The 20,763-nt window shown below is 44.8% G+C and overlaps 2 protein-coding genes across 2 annotated transcripts; both read left to right on the top strand.

Annotated features, from left to right (window-relative positions):
• The first annotated feature begins 2,320 nt into the window (after positions 1 to 2,320).
• Positions 2,321 to 4,620, top strand: LOC127774107 (heat shock 70 kDa protein BIP4). Its single transcript, XM_052300386.1, has one exon. It carries the CDS (start codon positions 2,348 to 2,350, stop codon positions 4,409 to 4,411), a length of 2,064 nt encoding a protein of 687 aa, XP_052156346.1. The 5' UTR covers positions 2,321 to 2,347; the 3' UTR covers positions 4,412 to 4,620.
• An 11,888-nt stretch (positions 4,621 to 16,508) lies between these two features.
• LOC127772612 (uncharacterized) lies at positions 16,509 to 19,580 on the top strand. The gene is made up of 3 exons (XM_052298562.1): positions 16,509 to 17,074; positions 18,176 to 18,294; positions 19,063 to 19,580. The coding sequence occupies exons 1-3, from the start codon at positions 16,664 to 16,666 to the stop codon at positions 19,208 to 19,210; spliced, it is 678 nt and encodes a 225-aa protein (XP_052154522.1). The 5' UTR covers positions 16,509 to 16,663; the 3' UTR covers positions 19,211 to 19,580.
• The last annotated feature ends 1,183 nt before the right edge of the window (positions 19,581 to 20,763 follow it).

The following is a 20,763-nucleotide window of genomic DNA, read 5'->3' as shown; positions in this document are numbered from 1 at the left end:
GTAGAGCGGTAGCGGCTGATACGACATATAAAACTTGTTAATAAAACACAAAATAGAATCCTAATGACGATTAAAAGGAGGGACATCAGGCAGGCCGTGAAACAAACGAGTAAGGCGGTTGCCGGGACTTCTAGAAAATAAAAAAAAAACCCATTGATAATCATATTCGATTGTTAAAATCTTAATGACAATAAAAAGGAGAAGCAGCAGACGGGGTGCATAAGAGTATTGTTGCAGAGCCGCCGACGGCTGACGGGACTTCTAGAAAATAAAAAATAAATTCCAACGATAGTTATGTTCGATATTTAGAATCACAATGACAATTAAAGAGTAGGCGGCGGACGGGCTATAGAGAGGCAAAGTGGCATCGTTTGATGGGACTTCTAAAAGTTATAAAAAATGAAACCACAAGTCCAATTTTTCAAGGTTCAAAATTTCTAAAAAGTAAAAAAAAACCAATGATAATCATGTTCGATTTTAAAATCTCAAAGACAATAAAGAAGGGAGGCAGCGGGCAAGCCGTAGAGGAGTACAATGGCAAAGCCAATGACGGTTTGGTGGGACTTCTAGAAAGTAAAAAATGAACCTAGACGATAATTATGTTCGATTTTTAAAATCTCAATGTCAATAAAGAGAAGAGACAGTGGACAGGCCATAGAGGAGTATAATGTCAACATTTGACGGGACATTTAGAAATTATAAAAATAAAACCCAACATGACAATAAACTCTAAAAACTATAAAATCCAGTTTTTAAAGGTTCCAAGAAGAATGAAAAGAAATAGTGGTAGATCGAACAAGCAAATAAAGAAGGAGATGACATAAGGGGTAGCAACTGGTATGACTTTTAAAAACTATATAATTAGAAACACGAGGATGATAAGGTTTGGTCTTTTAAAGTCTTAAGACAATAAGATAGCTATTTAATAAATTTTAAGTAAAATCATATAAAAAAATATGATTTTGTTCGGGTGCTAGCCGCGCAATTACGCGGGCCACTCAGCTAGTTTGATCTAAAGTTTGATTTCAAAAATAATCAAAGTGGCATATAATATGAAATAGAGGGATTAACAATCAACAGAGAAGCTGACCATTGACATTTACTTTTCTTTGTTTCGCTATGATGCTACAAGATTTTGTATAGTAGTAGTTGTTACACATGTCTTTCGATATACTCCCTTCATCCAAAGATGTAATACATTTATTTTGTCACCAAGAACAAGAAGCAATTAACTCATCTCTCATGTAACATATTTTATCACCAAAACCAAAAAGGAATTAACTCATCTCTCAGGTAACAAATCAAGGAAGTATATGCATGCATATAAGTATTAAGATGACTCCTTAAGTTTCGGTCAACAATTAATTTAGCAATCTGAACACTAAAAATATGACTATCTCTTTTGGAAAAAAAAAACAGATGCCTAATATTTTTGAATGAAGGATGTATTAAGTGGGATATGGTTAATACAAGTTCGTAACAAACTAGACTTTTTATCTTAGTTCTTATTAGTATTTAAAACGTAATTTCGAGATCCAATCCACACCTATTGAGTAAGTACTTATTCCATCTATTTTTGATAGATATATTTCTAAATCTGAAAAAATTATTTTTGATAGACATATTTCAATCTAACCACCTATCATCTTAATGACTTTCTCGGATTTAATGCGTGACTCTCCATTCTTCCATTGGCTACATGGGCATTAAGAAATGTAAATATTAATGAACTACTTGTTTACAAGGAATAACTAGTGGCATATTTAAATGGATGATAAGTAGAATTACTTATCCTTATTCAGTGTGCCAAGATGAAATATGACTATAAAAAAATAGATGAAGGGACTGTAAAGTTTTTTTTTCGCGAGGGGAGGGACTATAAAGTTGAAGCCATATGGGACTAGTTTTTAATAAAAAAAAGACACCATATGGGACTCTGCGTTTAGTACTAATTGGAGTAGTATTTTGTTAGTGTAAACCTCAATGACACACGATCCAACTCTGTAAACCGTTGAGTCCGTACCGATCCGTGTACGAAGATGAAACCGAGTCGGCACCGATACGCTACGCGCGCACGGCCACCGGCACACGTCATTACCACGTCTCACACCCTACCCTGACCGTCCGATCGGATCAACCAACGGCCCAGATCACGCCACTGACGTGTACGCGCTGCCGTGAGCGCCTCCGATTGGGCGGCACAGCGCACACACCAGATCGGAGTCGGCCTCGGCCTCGGCCGCCGCACGCTATATATATATATATATATATATATATATATATATATATATCGCGACGCTCCCCCGCCTCGTATATCGACACAAAACCAAAAGCGAAGACGACGATCATGGCGCGGCCGCGGCGCGCTTCGACGGCAACGACAATGCAGCTGGGGCTTCTCCTCGCCGCGCTTCTCCTCTTCACGTCGTCGCTGGCCGGCTCTGTGGCGGCGGCCGCACCGCCGCCGCCGGCGGGGGCCAAGGGTGGTGGTGCCAAGAGCGGCGGCGGCGGCGGCACCGTGATCGGGATCGACCTCGGCACGACGTACTCGTGCGTCGGCGTCTACCGGAACGACCGTGTCGAGATCATCGCCAACGACCAGGGGAACCGGATCACGCCCTCATGGGTCGCCTTCACCGACGGCGGCGAGCGGCTCATCGGCGAGGCAGCCAAGAACCAGGCGGCGGCCAACCCGGAGCGGACCATCTACGACGCCAAGCGGCTCATCGGCCGGCAGTTCTCCGACGCCGAGGTGCAGCGCGACATGAAGCTGCTGCCGTTCGCCGTCGTCGACCGGAACGGCAAGCCGCACGTGCGCGTCGAGGTGAAGGACGGCGACGTGCGCGTGTTCAGCCCGGAGGAGGTGAGCGCCATGGTGCTCACCCGGATGAAGGAGACGGCCGAGGCCTACCTCGGCGAGAAGGTCACGCGCGCCGTCGTCACCGTCCCGGCCTACTTCAACGACGCGCAGCGGCAGGCCACCAAGGACGCCGGCGTCATCGCCGGGCTCACCGTCGACCGCATCATCAACGAGCCGACCGCCGCCGCCATCGCCTACGGCATCGACAAGAAGGGCGCGGAGAAGAACGTCCTCGTCTTCGACCTCGGCGGCGGCACGTTCGACGTCAGCATCCTCGCCATCGACAACGGCGTGTTCGAGGTCCTTGCCACCAACGGCGACACCCACCTCGGCGGCGAGGACTTCGACCAACGCCTCATGGACCACTTCGTCAAGGTCATCCGCCGGAAGCACGGGCGCGACATCGCCGGCGACGCGCGCGCGCTGGGCAAGCTCCGCCGCGAGTGCGAGAGCGCCAAGCGCGCGCTCAGCAACCAGCACCAGGTGCGCGTCGAGATCGAGTCCCTGTTCGACGGCGTCGACTTCTCGGAGCCGCTCTCCCGGGCGCGGTTCGAGGAGCTCAACGGCGACCTCTTCAAGAAGACGATGGTGCCGGTGAGGAAGGCCATGGCGGACGCCGGGCTGGGCAAGGGCGACATCGACGAGATCGTCCTCGTCGGCGGCAGCACCAGGATCCCCAAGGTGCAGCAGCTGCTCAAGGACTACTTCGGTGGCAAGGAGCCCAACCGCGGCGTCAACCCCGACGAGGCCGTGGCGTACGGCGCCGCCGTGCAGGCCAGCATCATCAGCGGCCACGTCGACGAGAACACGGAGAGCATGATCCTCCTCGACGTCGCGCCGCTCACCCTCGGCCTGGAGACGGCCGGCGGCGTGATGACCAAGCTGATCCCCCGCAACACGGTGGTGCCGACGAAGAAGACGCAGGTGTTCACCACGTACAAGGACAGGCAGACGACGGTGACCATCCAGGTGTTCGAGGGCGAGCGGAGCATGACGAGGGACAACCGGCTGCTCGGCAAGTTCGACCTCACCGGCATCGCGCCGGCGCCGAGGGGGGCGCCGCAGATCGCGGTGACGTTCGAGGTGGACGCCAACGGAATCCTCAGCGTGCTGGCCGCCGACAAGGCCACCGGCAGGTCGGAGAAGATCACCATCTCCGGCGACGACCGCAAGATCAGCCAGGAGGAGATCGACCGGATGGTGCGCGAGGCGGAGGAGTTCGCCGACGAGGACCGCCGGCACAGGGAGCAGGTGGACGCCCGGAACAGCCTGGAGGCGTACGTCTACAACGTCAAGAGCACGCTCGGCGGCAAGATGGCGGACGCCATGGAGGGGGAGGAGAAGGAGAAGGTGGAGGAGGCGGTGAGGGAGGCGCACGAGTGGCTGGACGGCAACCCGGACGCCGGCAAGGAGGAGTACGAGGAGAAGCTGCGGGAGCTGGAGGACGTGTGCAACCCCGTCATGTCGGCGGTGTACCAGAGGTCCGGCGGCGGCGGCGGCGCACCGGAAGATGGCAACGTCGACGACGAGGATGACCACGATGAGCTTTAGTTTAGTCCGGCTGCTAAGCTAGCTAGCTCCTGTTTCACTAACTATCTAGAGTTCCTTTTTTTTTTTCATTGCCGTATAAAATAATTTTACTAGGCAAACAATTATATTGCAAATATATTAGTATTTTTGTATTACATTCATAGTTTGGATTCGATCGAAAGTGTGTTTTCATTTGCTTAATGGATGAAGTCCCTATAATCTAAAAATTATATGTCAAACTATTATATATGTCTTCCAATACTGATGGTATACACGAACGATTCCAATACTGATGCTAAACACGAAATGTACAGAATAGCTGGCTGGATGAACAGAGTCCCTAAACGGATCGATCGATAAAAACGAACCTGAACCTGTGTAGTATTCTTCTTAGATTTGGTACTCCCCCGTTTCATATTGTAAGTTTCTTCTAATTTTTTTAGTCAATTATTTATAAAAAATAAATTAGCTACATCTACAACACCAAATAACTTTCATTAAAACATTGAATATGTTTTAATAATATGTTTATTTTGTATTGAAAATATTTTTATGTTTTTTATAACCTTAATCAAACTTAAAAACATTAATTAAGAAAAAACTTAAATAACTTATAATATGAAACGGAACGGAGGTGTATTTTCTTAGATGTTACCGATAACAATTGAAAGCAGGAGGTGAGTTTTTGGGTCTGTGAGTTCAGACTAATCAAAGTTTTCTGAAGATGCACCCATTGGCCCTAACAAAGTAACAATTCGGCACTCCTAGCCCAGAAGCAAAGCAACTCCACCATCTGCAATTGTAGTTTCTATACTTTTTCTAGGGAAGAAAGAAACTGCTAAAATGAAATTTTGATGTAATGCTGGCAGCCATAAATAAGCGCTTAGCTTTTTTTTCTTGGGTAATCCCTCCGGGCTGGTTTCCTGTATAGTATTGAGTTATTGACAAGAGCAGTAACGCAGTATCCAGATCAGTAAGGATTGATATTTTCAGCTGGATATTTCAGGCCCAAGTGCCATACATCGATGGGGATGAAGCACCGAGAAGGAATAAGTTCACTTCAGGTCCTTCATTTTGTCGCCAAGTCTGAAATTCATCCCTGAACCGTAACACTAGATATGACGCGTCCCTCAACTCCTAAAACTAGTGCAAATAAGCCCTCAAGGTGGTGGTTTGGATGACGATTTTGGTTGATGTGACACCTACGTGGCTAGTTTGACTTGGACTTCATCCTACGTGGTAGTGACATGGCACTAGAAGCAAAATATAAATATTAAAAAAATTAAAACGTGGAGTCCACATGTTAGTCAATAGATAAAAAACAGCGGGATCCATATGTCAATGGGTCTCACCCTCCCCTCTATCTCCACGGACAGCGGCGCCTCCTTCTCTCTTCTCCCTCCTGACCATCCCTCCTCCCTCCTCGAGCTCTCTCGCCGGTGGGTTGCCACCGTTGATGACCATAGCGGCCGAGCATGGAGGCCAAGCACCACCACACCAACGGCATAGAGGGCGAGTGTTGGTGGAAACTCCCCTCACTCATTTCTTCTGTCGTGGCCATCGCCACCACCATGCCACTTGTTGTGCCGTGGAGGAAGATGAAGGTAGGGTGGCCATGGGCATCGGCGGGGAGTTGAGGAGGGAGGAGGGAAGGCCAGCGAGCTCACCATGCCGCTCGTCCTCATGTGAGGTGCGTAGCTGCCATGGATATTAGCCTCCGTCTTGTTGGCCTCTAGACCCCTCCAATATCGCCGGCCACCACTGCATCTGTGGAAGGAGAGCAAAGAAGGGGGGAGAAGACGTCGTTGGCCACGTCTGGTTGGGTAAGGGTTGAAAGGGAAGGAGGCGCTACCCACTGCATCTTGTGGCGATAAGCAGGGTGAAAGAGGTAAGGAGTATTTCGACTAGCGCTCAGTCTCCATGGTAGTCTGCGATGGTAGCAGCGGTGGCCGTCCAACGAGGGAGCTCGAGGAGGGAGGAAGGAAAGACGGGAGGGAGAGAGGAGAAGGGGAATGAGGCATTGTCGGCCATGGCAAAATAACCGAGTAGGAGCGCTCCAGCCTCCAGCGCTCCCGTCGGCCTCTGTGCTTATCGTCAGTGGCGACTGCGGGAAGGTGACAAGAACTGCAGGAAGGCGGCAACCCGGCGGTGAGGGAGCTTGAGGAGGGAGGAGGGATGGCTAGGAGGGAGAGGGGAGAAGGAGGCGTCGCCACACTGCCGTCCGTGTTGATAGAGAGGAGGGTTCCACTATTTTTGTTATCTTCTGGCTGACTAACATGTGGGCTCCATATTTTTTAATTTTTAGTTTTTATATTTTGCTTCTAGTGCCACGTCACCTTCAAGTAGGACGAGGACCAAGTCAAACCAGTCACGTAGGCGTCACATCAGTCATTTCCTTAACTATTAAAATCGGATTAATTGACCTTTCTTAGACTGTTTTGAGAGCGGTTTTGGCTGACTATGTGGTAGAGAGTTTTTAGTAAATAAAACAAATACATAGAGCCCATATCTCATGGGCACACCCTTCTCTCTCACGCTCTTCTTGTCCACCTCCATAATATGGTGTCAACTCCTCTTCCTCCACTACATCAACCTCCTTCTCACATCCCCTCACCTACCGCGACTAATCCACAAGCGCAACCAAGCTACACCCACTTCATCGTTGTCCCGTCGATGTTGACAAGAGTAAGCGAAGCATCAAAGGCTAAGACAGAGCCCCACACTTACCATTGTCGTGCCCCACCATCTAGCTGATGAACCATCCCGCTATCGCCATGTCCCAAGTCCCATCACCATTTCCCAACCATCTCGTCGCTGGTCTAGACCATCGGCGAAGTGACACCTAGACTGGACCACCGTCTATTAGGGGTGAAAACGGTACGGAAACTTTCCGAATTCCAGACCTATTTTCGAAAACGGAATTTGTCGGTCGGATTTTTCGGAAATGGAAACGAATTCAGAAATATTTTCTCGGAAACATAATTGAAAATGATAAAGGCAGTTTCCGTCGGAACTCGAAATCGGTCGGAAACTTTCCGAAAATGTTCTCAGAATTTCCGAAAATTTTGTGAGTGAAATACCCTGGATTCTTTTTTGAAGCACTGAATAGTGATTACCATGGTGTTTGCTGTTATTTTTTAAAAAATATTTGTTATGCAAATATGAAGTTACGTAAGAATATTTTTTTCCTACATTGGGATTTATCAACAGCATTACTTTCTTAAATATAGACAATTTATTCCATAGATTGTGTTTTGTGATATACTGTTAAGACTTAACAATTGAACTTATATGATTGTGTTTTATGATGAATTGTTGACCGTTCAGACTTAAGAATTGGATTTATTAGTTTAAGGGGTTTTGTATTTCGATAATTTTTCGTTACTATATTCACGCCGGTTTGTTTTCACGATGTTTTCGGTTTCGATAATATTCGATTCCATTTTAGTATCTGGGGTTTCCGATTCCGATTCCCAAAAAAAATATGAAAACGAAAATGATAAATATGGTTTCCATTCGTTTCCGTACCGTTTTCACCCCTACCATCTATCTACCGTCTCGGAGCCGTGGAGCTCGAGGCACTTGAACTCACCAGTGGCCGCTCGGGAGAGGTCACGGCAGTATGGCACACCACACCAAAGGCGCTCGGTGGCGTCAGACTTAGGAGAGGTCGATGATCGAGCTCCTCGCTCTTGCTTGGCCTCACCACTCAAGCTCCTGTCCACTGACACTGCCCTACTATCCACAGAATCTAGTCATTGTGGTCTACACTTTGATCTTGGCTCCACCACCCTGGTTTCCTAGGTCGTCGCCATTCTCGGAGCCACCTCCTGTGAGGAGCTCACCCCTCTACTACTACTCCTTCGGTCCTTCCATCTCATAATATAAGAGACTTTTAGTGGATGTGACACATGTTATTATCTGTTTAGATTCATTATATTAGAATATGTCACGTTCAGCTAAAATCTTTTATTATATTATGGAACAGTCGGAGTATTGTTTTGAGGAACTACGGAGTATATGGGGCAATATGGAGCCGGTGTGGGCAAGCTGTGTTGGCACTTGGCAGGCACTAGAAGTCAACTAAGCGGGGAGGTCAGCAGGATAAAGACCCAGGGAGCATTGAATTCAGCTGATCACAGTGTCAGGCTCTGAATCCTCTGCGTCCACTGATTTTGAGTTTCCTTCCCACGCAGCCACGCGTGACCCACATACGGATCGTACTTTTAAGTTCAAAAGCCCGTCATCCCAAAGCCCAAAATCAAAGTCTAAATGAAACATATTTAAAAAGTGCGCGTTTATTCTCTAACTATATATCTACTACTACCATGGATTAATAGTCCATTTCCAAATATTTCCGTTTCGAAAACAACCCTCACTGTGTACGTATGGTACTATACATTGTTACTTACTGTTTGCTGACATCGAACCACAATTGTCATGCTGCCCTTTCTCTCTGAAAATGATGGCACGGTGGTGTACTGCAACTAGTCGCTTCACACGTAAAGACAAGATCCTTTACCACTGCTCCAGTTGCAAGCTGGACTGAAACTGATTATTACTCGCCTTTTCAGGCAGCACACCCCTGCAGTGATGCAGTAATTACAGTGGTGCTGCGTCCCCTCCAGGCTCACTCATTTTCTTTTGTGCTGACATCCTAATGGCGAACTAAATTAACTACTCCTAGATCACGATTACTGCAGCAGGTATAGTGTCAAAAGTGGCGTAATGGAAGGAGAATCTTGCATGTGTTTTTTTTCTTAATTAGGGTTCAGTTTGGGCAGGACCTGATCTTCAGGCTGTGCCATGATCGATGTTGGGTGGCTGGCTGAGCTGACTGAACGTTCACAGGACTCTTGATAGTTTCTGCATGCGATGTGACGATTTATTCGGTGTTTTCCAGAAAAGAATCCCTTCCTTTTGATCTGTTTGTTCACAGGTCAGGTCACGTGGTGGTAGAAGGAAAGTTTTTCAGTATATACTTGAAGAAGGTGTTTAATTAATGCCATGAAATCATGTAGTATAGGAGTAGAAGTATATTACTACTTCTGTACTAGGGAAGATACAGATCAACAAACCAAATACTTAGGGCTTGTGTATTTTGATGAAAAAAAACCTTACCAAATTTTGGTATTACTAAAATTTTGACATAATTACTAAAATTTTGACAACTTACCAAAATTTTGACAGGATTTCTTATATAGTTGCTAAAATTTAGCAGCAAACTAAATGTAGCCATTTTTTTTGGCAACTTTACCAAAATTTGGTAAGGTTAAAAATGGCATCAAAGTGAACAGTCCCTTAGTTAAGCATTTTAAACCTTACAAGTATGCTTTATATGATTATATTGTTAGTTAGCACTTGCCAATATCAAACGAGAAGTACATCCGCACAATTTCATGCTGATGATATCATGCCTTCTCTGATCCTACTTCGATCCACATTAACCGTCCATAAAGGGTTTAAGGGCTTTACTCCGTACTCCATTTTCTTGAGAGTGCTTGGAAGTTGGAACCCCCTCAGCAAATCGCACGGACCCTCGCAAACAAGTTGAAATTTAAACCGTGTGGCTAATCAAAATCACCAGTAAACCTGACCAACCTAGCTATCAACTGGTTATTTTTTTCTATTACACGAAACACACTTACATAGTACATACTCCCTTCGTCCCACGAAAAATTAATCTAGAATAGGATGTGATATATCTTAGGATAATGTATCTAAACGAACATATCCTATCCTATCATAGATTGATTCAAGAGGACTTTTTAGACTGTGTTCGGGAGTGAGGATTGGCACGTAAAACGGAGCAATGTTTAACGCGTGATTAATTAAGTATTAGTTTTTTTTCAAAAATGGATCAATATGGTTTTTTTAAGCAACTTTCATATATAAACTTTTTTAAAAAACAAAACGTTTAGAAGTTTGAAAATAATGCATGCGAAAAATAATAGGGAGGGGTTGGGAACTTCCTATACCGAACGCAGACAAGACTGGTTACTTTGGGTGCATGTATACGTGGCCTTCTAATCTGTCATCTCGGCTGAAAGCGTGAAACCACGAGCATTATCCGTGAACGACGAACAAGCGTGTCCTTCCATTGTTGCAATAATCTCCAGTGTCCTTCCATTGTTGCCATAATCTACAGTGCGACCAAACGCACGAGCTAGCGTATGTTCTTCTCACGAATGCGCGCAGCCGCAACGCATTGCAGCGCCGGCCTCGCGGAGTCGCGGCCATACACCCACGTACGGATTGGTCGGCCTTCGCGGTAGCGGCAGCGGCGTCGTGGATCCAGACGCGTCACGTTCGACGCCGCGGCGCAGCGCGAGGAGATGGGGGGGTAAGGTATCAGGAAATGGTAGGTTCCGTCCCTGTCTGTCTCGGGCTCTCGGCTGTGCTCTGCTCTGCCTGCCTAGTACCTGCCTGCCGACGCGCAGGGGTGCGCTGTGCTGGCATGATTTGAGGTGAGAATCTTCAGTGCTAGGAGGCTGCTGCTAGCTCTAGCGTGGGGTTGGCGACTTGGCGTGGCGTGGGGTTGCTCTGATCTTCCTATGTTATCCTATAGAGTAGGGCCTGGTTTATCCTGTGTTATCCTAAATTTAGCCGAGTTTAATTCCAAATTTTTTCTTCAAATTTCTAACTTTTTTATCACATCAAAATTTTTCTACACACACAAACTTCTAACTTTTCCGTCACATCGTTCCAATTTCAACCAAGGCTGTGTTTAGATCCAAAGTTTGGATCCAAACTTCAATCCTTTTTCATCACATCAACCTATCATACACACACAACTTTTCAGTCACATCATCTCCAATTTCAACCAAGATCCAAACTTTGCGCTGAACTAAACACAGCCCAAACTTTCAATTTTGGCGTGAACTAAACACACGCTAGTTCCCAACTTTTTCTTTAAACTTCCAATTTTTCCATCACATCAAAACTTTTCTACACACACAAACTTTCAACTTTTCCGTTACATCGTTCCAATTTCAATCAAACTACCAATTTTGGTGTGAACTAAACACACCAAAATTTGTTATTTTGAACCATCTTTAGGTCTTGTTTAGATCCCAAAAAATTTTGCCCAAACATCACATCAAATGTTTGGACACATATATGGGACATTAAATGTGGGAAAAATAAATCAATTGCACAGTTTGCATGTAAATTGCGAGACGAATCTTTTGAGCATAATTATGCCATAATTTGACAATGTAATGTTACAGTAAACATTTACTAATGACGGATTAATTAGGCTTAATAAATTCGTCTCGCAGTTTACAGCGAAATATGTAATTTGCTTTGTTATTAGTTCACATTTAATACTTCAAATGTGCGTCCGTATACTTAAAAAACTTTACACTCAAAAAACTAAACACACCCTTACTAACTAAAGTTTCATAACGGATTAGAATCAAACCTATCCTTTATATGCCACCAGCCCACCACACATGTATAGTTACCATTCTTTGCACTTTGGGCTAGAGTTTACAGACTATACACATGTTAGCACAAGAACAACTGATGTCAGGTTATAGTATACCTTATCAGACAATTCGGGATTTTATTGCTACATATGAACATTCAGTGCCATTTTAATTTAGAGAAAAAACGTAAGAATTTTGGAGGATTTCAATCTTACAGGAAAATTTCCTTCGAAGGTTTTTGAAACAAAAGATTGAATCCTATGTTATCCTTTGAAATTTCTATGAAATAGGCAATCCTATAGAGATTTTGAAGGAAATTTAGCAAGAGCTTCAACCTCTTAGAAATTTCCCTTTGAGTCTATTTCTCTCATCCTATTCCAGTGTTTTTCTTGCGGTCTAATCAAACAGTCATTCTTTTGTATTTTCGTATTTTGCAATCCTCTGTTTTACACGTACATTCCTATTAGAATCCTGTATTTTTCCTATTCCTCCATTTTTACATTCCTATGATTCAAAGGGTCCCTCACATATCAGATTTCACTGCCTAGAAATTGAGGGCATTCAAATTGATACACTCAAACTAAAAATAATAATTAGAGACTCCCTCAGTTCCAAAATAAACCAACCTAGGATTGGATGGGTAGTATAACAAATCTGGATAGATGTATATTCAGATTCGTTGTACTATGTAGTATAATATCCTATCTAATTATAGATTGGTTTATTTTAAGACGGAGGAAGTACTCAATATTACTTCCTCCGTTTTATATTATAAGACTTTATAGCATTGCCCCCCCCACACACACACACACATATATATATATATATATATATATATATATATATATATACCTAGATTTATATATGCCTAGATTAATTAACATCTTTATGAATGTGGACAATGTTAAAAAGCCTTATAACCTGAAAGTACTTCCAAAATATTCAAACTGAATACCCTTAATTGTCGCACCCCTAATTATAGTTCTTGAAAATGGCAGGTAATTGAGTTATCTGAAAATTAAATCAACAAGTTGAAATTGTCGATCAAGCAGGATGGAGTCTTTGTTGCTTGCAACTTTGTGAAGCCTGATCCAAAGTGCAAAAGAATGAAATTATATAATGTGTTATGTGAAAAATATCAACCTAGATCTGGTCCGTTATGAAACTCTAATTAACAAAGGTGACCCAAAGTGAAATTTACTCTTTTAGTAATACTTTCTAAAATAGTTGTCTTTCTAGAGCTTAAATTTTATCTCAATTTAGTTATCATTAGTCTACAAGTTGTCCCATCAACCACCTTCTATTTAAATTTCTTCCCATTCTGCCTCAATCATCCTCCCACTTTCATTTAAATAAGAGGCAATATAGTTTTTTTCTTCAACCTTAATCTCTACTAAACTATATGGAGTGACAAAGTATTGGGGGACAGAGATAGTACTAGTAATACTTGTTATGGGGGAAGCACAACTGTTATGGTGATAGATTGTGCATAACTCTATCAATCAGGATTTAAATTTTGATGTTCATAAATATTACGTAGATGTGGTGTATGTTCAATAGGATTTTGGTGAGGCTAAGAGTTTGTTGCTGATCACCATCCAAGTGGGAGTATTAGCGGGTGCTTAAGTGTTGTGTGCACGTGTAACGGTGTATGTGCGTGTATCCGTATAATTGAAATAAAAAGAGAAACAAGTTCAAGTAACATTACCTTCAAAACACTACGATGCCAAATATTTAACACCTTTAACTTTTTAACACCGAAGGAATAATCCCTCAATATAGTTGAAAGCGGAGAGACATTATTAGGGGCAGCGTGTGCTCTAGGAAGAGCAGCTCCTAGAGCAGCCAGCATCCAGGCCGTGGAGCTACACCAAGCGCCCGCCTCCGCCATCGTCTCCACCTAGAGGAGATTGGGGAGAGAGGAAGAGGCATAGCCGCATTGGTAAAGTGAGAAAAGAAAGAGAGATGACAGATACTCCCTCCGTTTCATAATTTATGGGATTTTGAGTTCTTACTTACAATGTTTGACCACTCGTCTTATTCAAATTTTTTTAAATTATTATTTATTTTATTTGTGACTTACTTTATTATCTACAATATTTTAAGCACAACTTTTCGTTTTTTATATTTGTAAAAAAGAATTTAAATAAGACGAGTGGTCAAATGTTACAAGCAAAAAGTCAAAATACCTTATATTGTGGGACGGAGGGAGTACTCCCTCCGGTTTCATTTTAATTGACGTTTTGGACAATGACACGGTCTATAAGATACATGTTTGATCTTATTTTTCTATTATAATATATATAATAAATAAATGCATGTTTACTTTTATTATAGTACTTTAAAAGATAAATTTATATATATTGTTCTAGTTCCTTTAAACTAAATATTTTTAAAGTTATTGATAGTCAAAGTTATAAAAATTTGATCTCAACCTTGTCTAAAACGTCAATTAATATGAAACTAGAGCAAGTATTTGTTATGGATGGATTGTCATGTTTTACACTTTAACGTGTTCGGAAACCGTTCAAAACACTGTTATGGAGTACTCGTTCGGTGTCAAAAGTTGGAGGACGTCAAATGTTTAGTTTTATATGTATGCAATTCAGATTATCACGATAGTTCGATGTAATTCAATTCTTTTTTTCTGAAAAAAGAATCGTACTTGTTAATTATTTTTCCTTTTTCAACTTGTAACGGTAGTAGTACTTCTGTCACGTTGTGCGATGTACTACGACTGCCGAGCTCAGTAATAAACCGACGACTAATCAATGGATTTTGGAGCAATCAGTCCCAAGTCCCAACAAAAAAAGCCGTATCCAGTAACCAGTAGTAATGGATTTTGGAGTATACTGCTGCAACAGCCGGACACAACACATCGGTGCTCACGAGAGAAACAGTCGTCGTAGGACGAGTCACCCTCCAGCACAGTGCAACGAAAGCTAGGCTGGTGTCACGCAACATCACAGCCAAACAAGTCTCCTGTAGCTCAAGCCATTGCAGTCCACGGGACGATCATACGAAGCTGAAAACGGAATGACTATCCAACAAGTACGTGAAACGCGTACGAACTTCCACTTTACGCCCAGTAGCACCGTCCTACTGTTTCAAAGGCACCTAACCTATGTGATGTGCCCACAGAATTGGTACCGCTCCCTGCACGGTGCACGGATCTGTTCCTTCTCTCTCAGCATTGATCAGCTACTTGACCTTCTACATACAAACCACTGTTCACGCTTCAACAAAACTATTTAGTTCGATGCATTCTTCTTTTCTTTTTTTTTTTTAAAAAAAGGGGTGTGTATCGTATATAATACTAGTATAATTTCACTTGAGTGTCTTCTGTTGTAGCATGGGAATTTTCCCAACTTTACACTGAAAAACAAAATAAAATTACTGAATTTTGTGCATTTAAGAGAATACAAGGAGTACCACTAGAGATCTTTATGGTGAAGATCCGATTACATGTTTAAATCTTAGTGCCTACAATCTTATAAACGTTAACGCGAACTGGACGTAACTGGTTAAATTTATTGTGGTCGGATCGAGGACGAGAAGCTCAGACATGGCCACACTAGACCCTATCAAGCCAGGTGGAGACGGGGCGCCGATCGGTGATACAACGATGGATGTGAAGCTAACCTGGTCGTCTTGCACCTAGGTCGTCTTTTTTGGAGGTGTTCATGGTGGTCTAGGACCACGTGGCCGCAACAACCATGTGGCAACAATACCTCTAGGTGCACTGATTCAGCTCTAAGCAAGCTAGCCTGCAGTCGGCTCTCCCTCTTGCCATCGCCGCTCCAAGTGAGCTAAACCTTCGTCGGCAACCCTCCCATTATCATTCCTCCGAGAGAGCCAGATCAATGTCGTCTCTTCTATTATCCTCATTGTGCTTGAGGGAATCAAGCATGAGGAGCCACGTCGATCTGGAGGCACTGGAGCTCGGCACACTGACCAACTGATTTGGCGGTGTTGGAGATCGAGACGCCACATCACCATCCGATGCGGAGGCGCTGATCTAGAGTTGTCAGAGCTCAGGCCATGACCGTTTAAGCTGCACAGATGTTGTTCCATTGTAGCTTCTTCTCCTCTATAATAGGCAAGCTGCAAGACGAAGAAGATGAACACGACAATTCTATTTCTTATCCAGATTAATTGGTGAGTTGGCTAGCTAAAATAATAAAATAGAAATAATTTAGTGGACCGAGGCGACAAATAATCAAACTTTTTTGGGAGAGTATCATTTGTGAGTACACCATCCGGTGGCATAAGTAAAAAAAAAATTGAGAGAAATGACCTATTTGGTCACCAATTTGGTATTACAAAAGTTTATTTGAGCTAAGCACAATTTCGCCAGTGGTGGATTCGGGCCTTTTTTTGGGGTCGGCTGACCCCACAACTTTTTAAAAAACATCCTATAAACCTCAATTTTTATGTATAAATCCAAAAGAATTTAGAGAAATGACCCCACTTAAATATAAACCACTATTAATTAACCCTACAGGCTTAAATCTCTGGTTCCGCCACTGATTTTCGCCATCATAATCTTACGAACTTCAACTTCACCAAATTTCGGTAGCTCCATTAAAATTTTAGAAGAAAAAAGCCCAAAATTTTAGAAGTACAGTAGCTCCCTCCAGTCTCCAGTCATCCAGTGCGTGCATGTGTCCGCTTTAAAACGGGAGACAACGTTACATCACACACGCACACGCGACCACCAGATCAGAGCCCAAACACACGAGCGCGGCAGCGGCAGCAGCTAGCAGCAAGCACCGCGACGCGACGCGACGCGCCGAGCAGTGCACCACGCCACTGGATCGAGAGGAGGGGGAGGAGATCGCCGATGGGGAGCAGCGGTGGCAGCAGCGAGCACTTCCTGCGCCAGTTCAGCGCGAGCGACGGCGCGCCGCTGCCGCGTGAGCTGGGCGAGGAGTGGGCGGCGGCCGAGTGCGGCAGGAGGGGGTCGAGGCGGTGGTCCAGGAAGAAGGCGAGGGGGCACCACCGCCGCGGCGGGGGCGGAGGCGGCGGCGGCGGGCTCTGCAGGAGCAGGGAGGAGGCCCCCGCGGGGAGGAAGCGGGTGATGGTGGTGGTGGACCAGAGCTCCGGCGCCAAGCACGCCATGATGTGGGCGCTCACCCACGTCGCCAGCAAGGGGGACTTCCTCACCCTGCTCCACGTCCTCCCCCACGGCGGCGGCGACGCCTCCGCGCTCGCCAACTCCCTCGGCTCACTCTGCAAGGCCTGCAAGCCCGAGGTGCGTGCTTAAAGCTACCCAGCTTTCTAATCATGCAAGCCCAAATATTAATTTTTTTTTTAGGAATGAGCACTTCAATTTCTAGTGTTTTTGGTTCATTGATCGTGTAGAACTGCACTGTTTTTTTTTCAACTTATGAATTGCACAATGTGATATGTTTCTTGTTCTCCTATACTTGGCATTCTGACTTCTGAGGTGGCACACTGTGCTTATCATTTTGAACTTGAGTGACACACTGAGGTTGCCATTCTGAGCTTGTCACTCACTTAATATAATTACGGCGAGGTGCTTTACATTTTTGCATTCCGAGCTTATAAGTGGCAGACTACAGTAAAGGGCGTTCTAGTTTGCTCAGGAACATATAAGTCATACAGTGTATGAACTATGAATGGCAAAAGTTTGGTTTAATTGACACTGTAACAAGTGAACTGGTTGTAGGTTATGGTTCTCCTCGCTTTCAAGAAAGTACTCTGTTGTTCTCATTAAGCATATATTAAGAGAACTTCGGTTGTTTTTTGTTGCTCTTTTTCACATGTGCATTTGGTTCTTGGGCAACCTGGAGCCAAGAGTTATGCAAGGTAGATGGAGTAGATCAGATCAGAACATTCATGGAAAAAGAATCATAGCCAACTTTTCATTGATGGATCATGGCAGACCTAAAGCTAAAGCCTAAAAGGCCTCAACTTCATAAAAGCAAGATAAAGAAAAAATCGTGGGGCTCCCATCTAGATGCTCTCATAACCATAGTCAAATTCTCAAAAATTTGATGGCCTTTAAGGACTGCACCAAAAGTTGTTCAGAAGCATTTCAAAAGGGTTTTAATGCAAAATCCGTGTCCTTTTCTGGGGCTAAAATGTAAAGAACTCAACATTTGTGAGCTTGTAACCCTGTTGCACGAATAAAAAAACCAGCATCCCAGTGTACTTCACATCTCCATTTTTTTTATTCGTGAATGTACTTGTCTTTGTTTTGTTTAGCAGAGGATGCATGCACTGTTCCTCGTCTTTTTGCCCGTGAAAACGGAGGGCTCATCCATCACGGTTATCTCACATTCTCACTGTACTCTGCAATGTTTACAAAGCTGGTTTGGATGAATGTTAGGTGGAGGTTGAGGCGCTTGTGATCCAAGGGCCCAAGCTGGGCACCGTCCTCAGCCAGGTGAAGAAGCTGGATGCATCTGTGCTGGTGCTGAGCCAATGCAAGCCATCTCCTTTCTGCTGGTAAAGCTTGTACTACTACATCTAAGCATATGCATGCATGCATGCATCACAATCCCTCATCCATGCCCACAGAATAGTAGTTCTGCACAAAGGTGAAAGAGAGAATCTTTACATAGCTGGCACAGTAGCACAGCCCATCGCACTGTCAAGTCCCTTGTTTCTTTATAAGCAAAATGTTAGTACTTTAATAGCCGGTCATGTCTGAAGGTTCCTCAGAGTAATATTTTAACAGCTTAAGTTGTGTTTCTAAAATGTACAAATATAGGATCACACTATTTGGTATAGTCAGGAAATTTTGGGAAGAAACTTTATCAGTAAGTAGGCCAGGAATGGGGTCACTGCCTTTTGTGTGAAAACTCATCAACAGCAAGAGCCATGTGCCAATACCATCCTTAAATCACAGATGCCTTTCGTAGTAGTCAAAGATGTCCTTCCAGGCAGCTTAAACTCTCCTAAATGAATCAAGCAGCAAGAACCATGATAATAGTACTGTGTGGTAGTGTATCACTGAGGCCCTGACCACTGCCTGAGTTGCTGCTGCTGTCGTACTACTATGTAGTAGTAGTAGACATCTGAAGTTTTAAAAACTCCACGAAAACCTTTCAAAGTTACTCTGAAAAGTGAAAAGTTTCTCAGGGAAAGTTACCTTTTCACCAAGTGCAATTGAACTCAAAACTGGCCACGCAGCCCGCTGTGTGCACCTGCTATAGTCCTTGTTGAGATTAAAGCAAATTTCTGTTGTTTGTTCCCTGTGTGCTTGAAATGCAGCTTCATGAGGAGCAGCGGCGAGGAATTCGTGGAGGAGTGCATCAACAGGGCGGACTGCCTGACGCTGGCGGTGAGGCGGCAGAGCAAGGGCGTCGGCGGCTACCTCATCAGCACCCGGTGGCAGAAGAACTTCTGGCTGCTGGCTTGACAAATTTTTACTGCCAAAGGCGAGCTTCTCTCCTACCTCTACAAGAAGAGATCAATAAGTTCAGTGACTAGTAACTACACCAATAACTTGATCCCCAAAGCCCATGTGTGCTGTCTGTGTGTATGTGTGCATATGCATGTGTGTTTGACAGTGTGATGGTGTGTTTGTGTGTGTTCTTTGATTCTATCCCTCTTTGGTTAGCTGTAGCCTCTCACTTTGCTGTTGTAAAGAAGCCAAAAAAGCTGACCCCGCTCTCCCTGTAATCCTGTGCTGTTCTCTGCGTGTCTGCTTGTTTGTTTGAGCAGGGACGGTATGGTGCATAAAGTAGTAAGCACTCTACAATTTGTATTATGCGGTGTGTTTGTTTGTATGTCTGGTATCATCTGTGGCGTTTGACCAACTGTCTTCTCTCACTCTCATGTTCTAACTCTCTTCTCATTGCACCATTCCATAGTTAACTTCACCCCCAACATGCATGGTCACCAGTGACCAGAATCTGTATTGTATGGCCGTGTTGAACCCAACAAGAACGCACTGAATCTTCTAGAGCGGTTGCCGGTGAAACATGCATCATTCATCATGACGATGGAAATGATAAAACTAAAAGCCGGGCGGTGCAGTGAAGGAGTAGCTCGGTGCTATCATGGTTTTATACTGACTGGGCAATGCTACTATTGTGCCATTAACTTCATCACAGCGATCTCATAGCTCAGCCTCAGCTCGACTGGAGGAGGCACACAGCCGCGCAGGCTTTTGCTCCCACGGGCGCAGGCAGGCCCATCATGGATCATGATTCGTGGGCGTTCAAGGCTCAACCGTTCCACTGTACTCGCAATTCAATCCTGCCTGATCGGTATCCATGATCAGTTCCTCTCTCTCTCTCTCTCTCTCTCTCTGCTTCGTGAAAAAAAAAAAGAAATTGGCAGTAGGAATCAAGACATTTTGGTTCATCATCTGTTCTTGTGCATGAAATGGTCACGTTGCTGTGCGTGGCCCCTGATGGCGGAACACCTAGCCTCGTGCTTCCTGCTTCGCGAGTCGACGTACTCGCGAGGGAGGGAAAAGTGGCGACCAGCGCGCGGATTCACGGGCGCCGCGTGCGACGCGACACGACGAAGCAACGCGAGCCCCCGCACCCGCACCCCCCCGGCGCACGGCCGCACGGGAGCTCGTGCAGTCGTGCACGCTCGTAGTAGTACGTTGCAGCCGTGCGCGCGTGGTTTCGGCGGAGCGGAAGGCGAGGACAAAGCGTGTGGATTCCCCGCGCATTTGCGCCGCCGCGGGGGGAGGGCTGGGAAATGCTCCGGATTCCACCGTACGGCCCACACCGCAGTGACGAGGAGGGAAAGGAAAACGGCGAGATTGCTACCTTCCCACGGGTTTGGGCCGTGTGGAGAGCACACCTGGCCTCGTCGCGGTGTGGGCCTGATCCTACAGTATCTTTGGTTGCGTGACCTGACGCGCTGAAGTGAAGTCAGCTTTGTCCTGACCGCTCCAAGGGAAACCGAGATGGACGCAGATTTAGTGACATTACCTCATGAGATATCGTCCTC

This window comes from Oryza glaberrima, chromosome 5 (assembly GCF_000147395.1).
Source record: "Oryza glaberrima chromosome 5, OglaRS2, whole genome shotgun sequence".
Taxonomy (NCBI): domain Eukaryota; kingdom Viridiplantae; phylum Streptophyta; class Magnoliopsida; order Poales; family Poaceae; genus Oryza; species Oryza glaberrima.
The sequence above is the reverse complement of the archived record's forward strand: the minus strand, read 5'-3'. Positions and strand labels throughout refer to the sequence as shown.

Bases quoted from the DNA above. Each gene is read 5' to 3' on its own strand.
- LOC127774107 (XM_052300386.1), top strand. From the start codon at position 2,348: ATGGCGCGGCCGCGGCGCGCTTCGACGGCAACGACAATGCAGCTGGGG.
- LOC127772612 (XM_052298562.1), top strand. From the start codon at position 16,664: ATGGGGAGCAGCGGTGGCAGCAGCGAGCACTTCCTGCGCCAGTTCAGC. The intron at 17,075-18,175 runs GTGCGTGCTTAA...GATGAATGTTAG, and splicing joins GCAAGGCCTGCAAGCCCGAG to GTGGAGGTTGAGGCGCTTGT. The intron at 18,295-19,062 runs GTAAAGCTTGTA...CTTGAAATGCAG, and splicing joins AAGCCATCTCCTTTCTGCTG to CTTCATGAGGAGCAGCGGCG.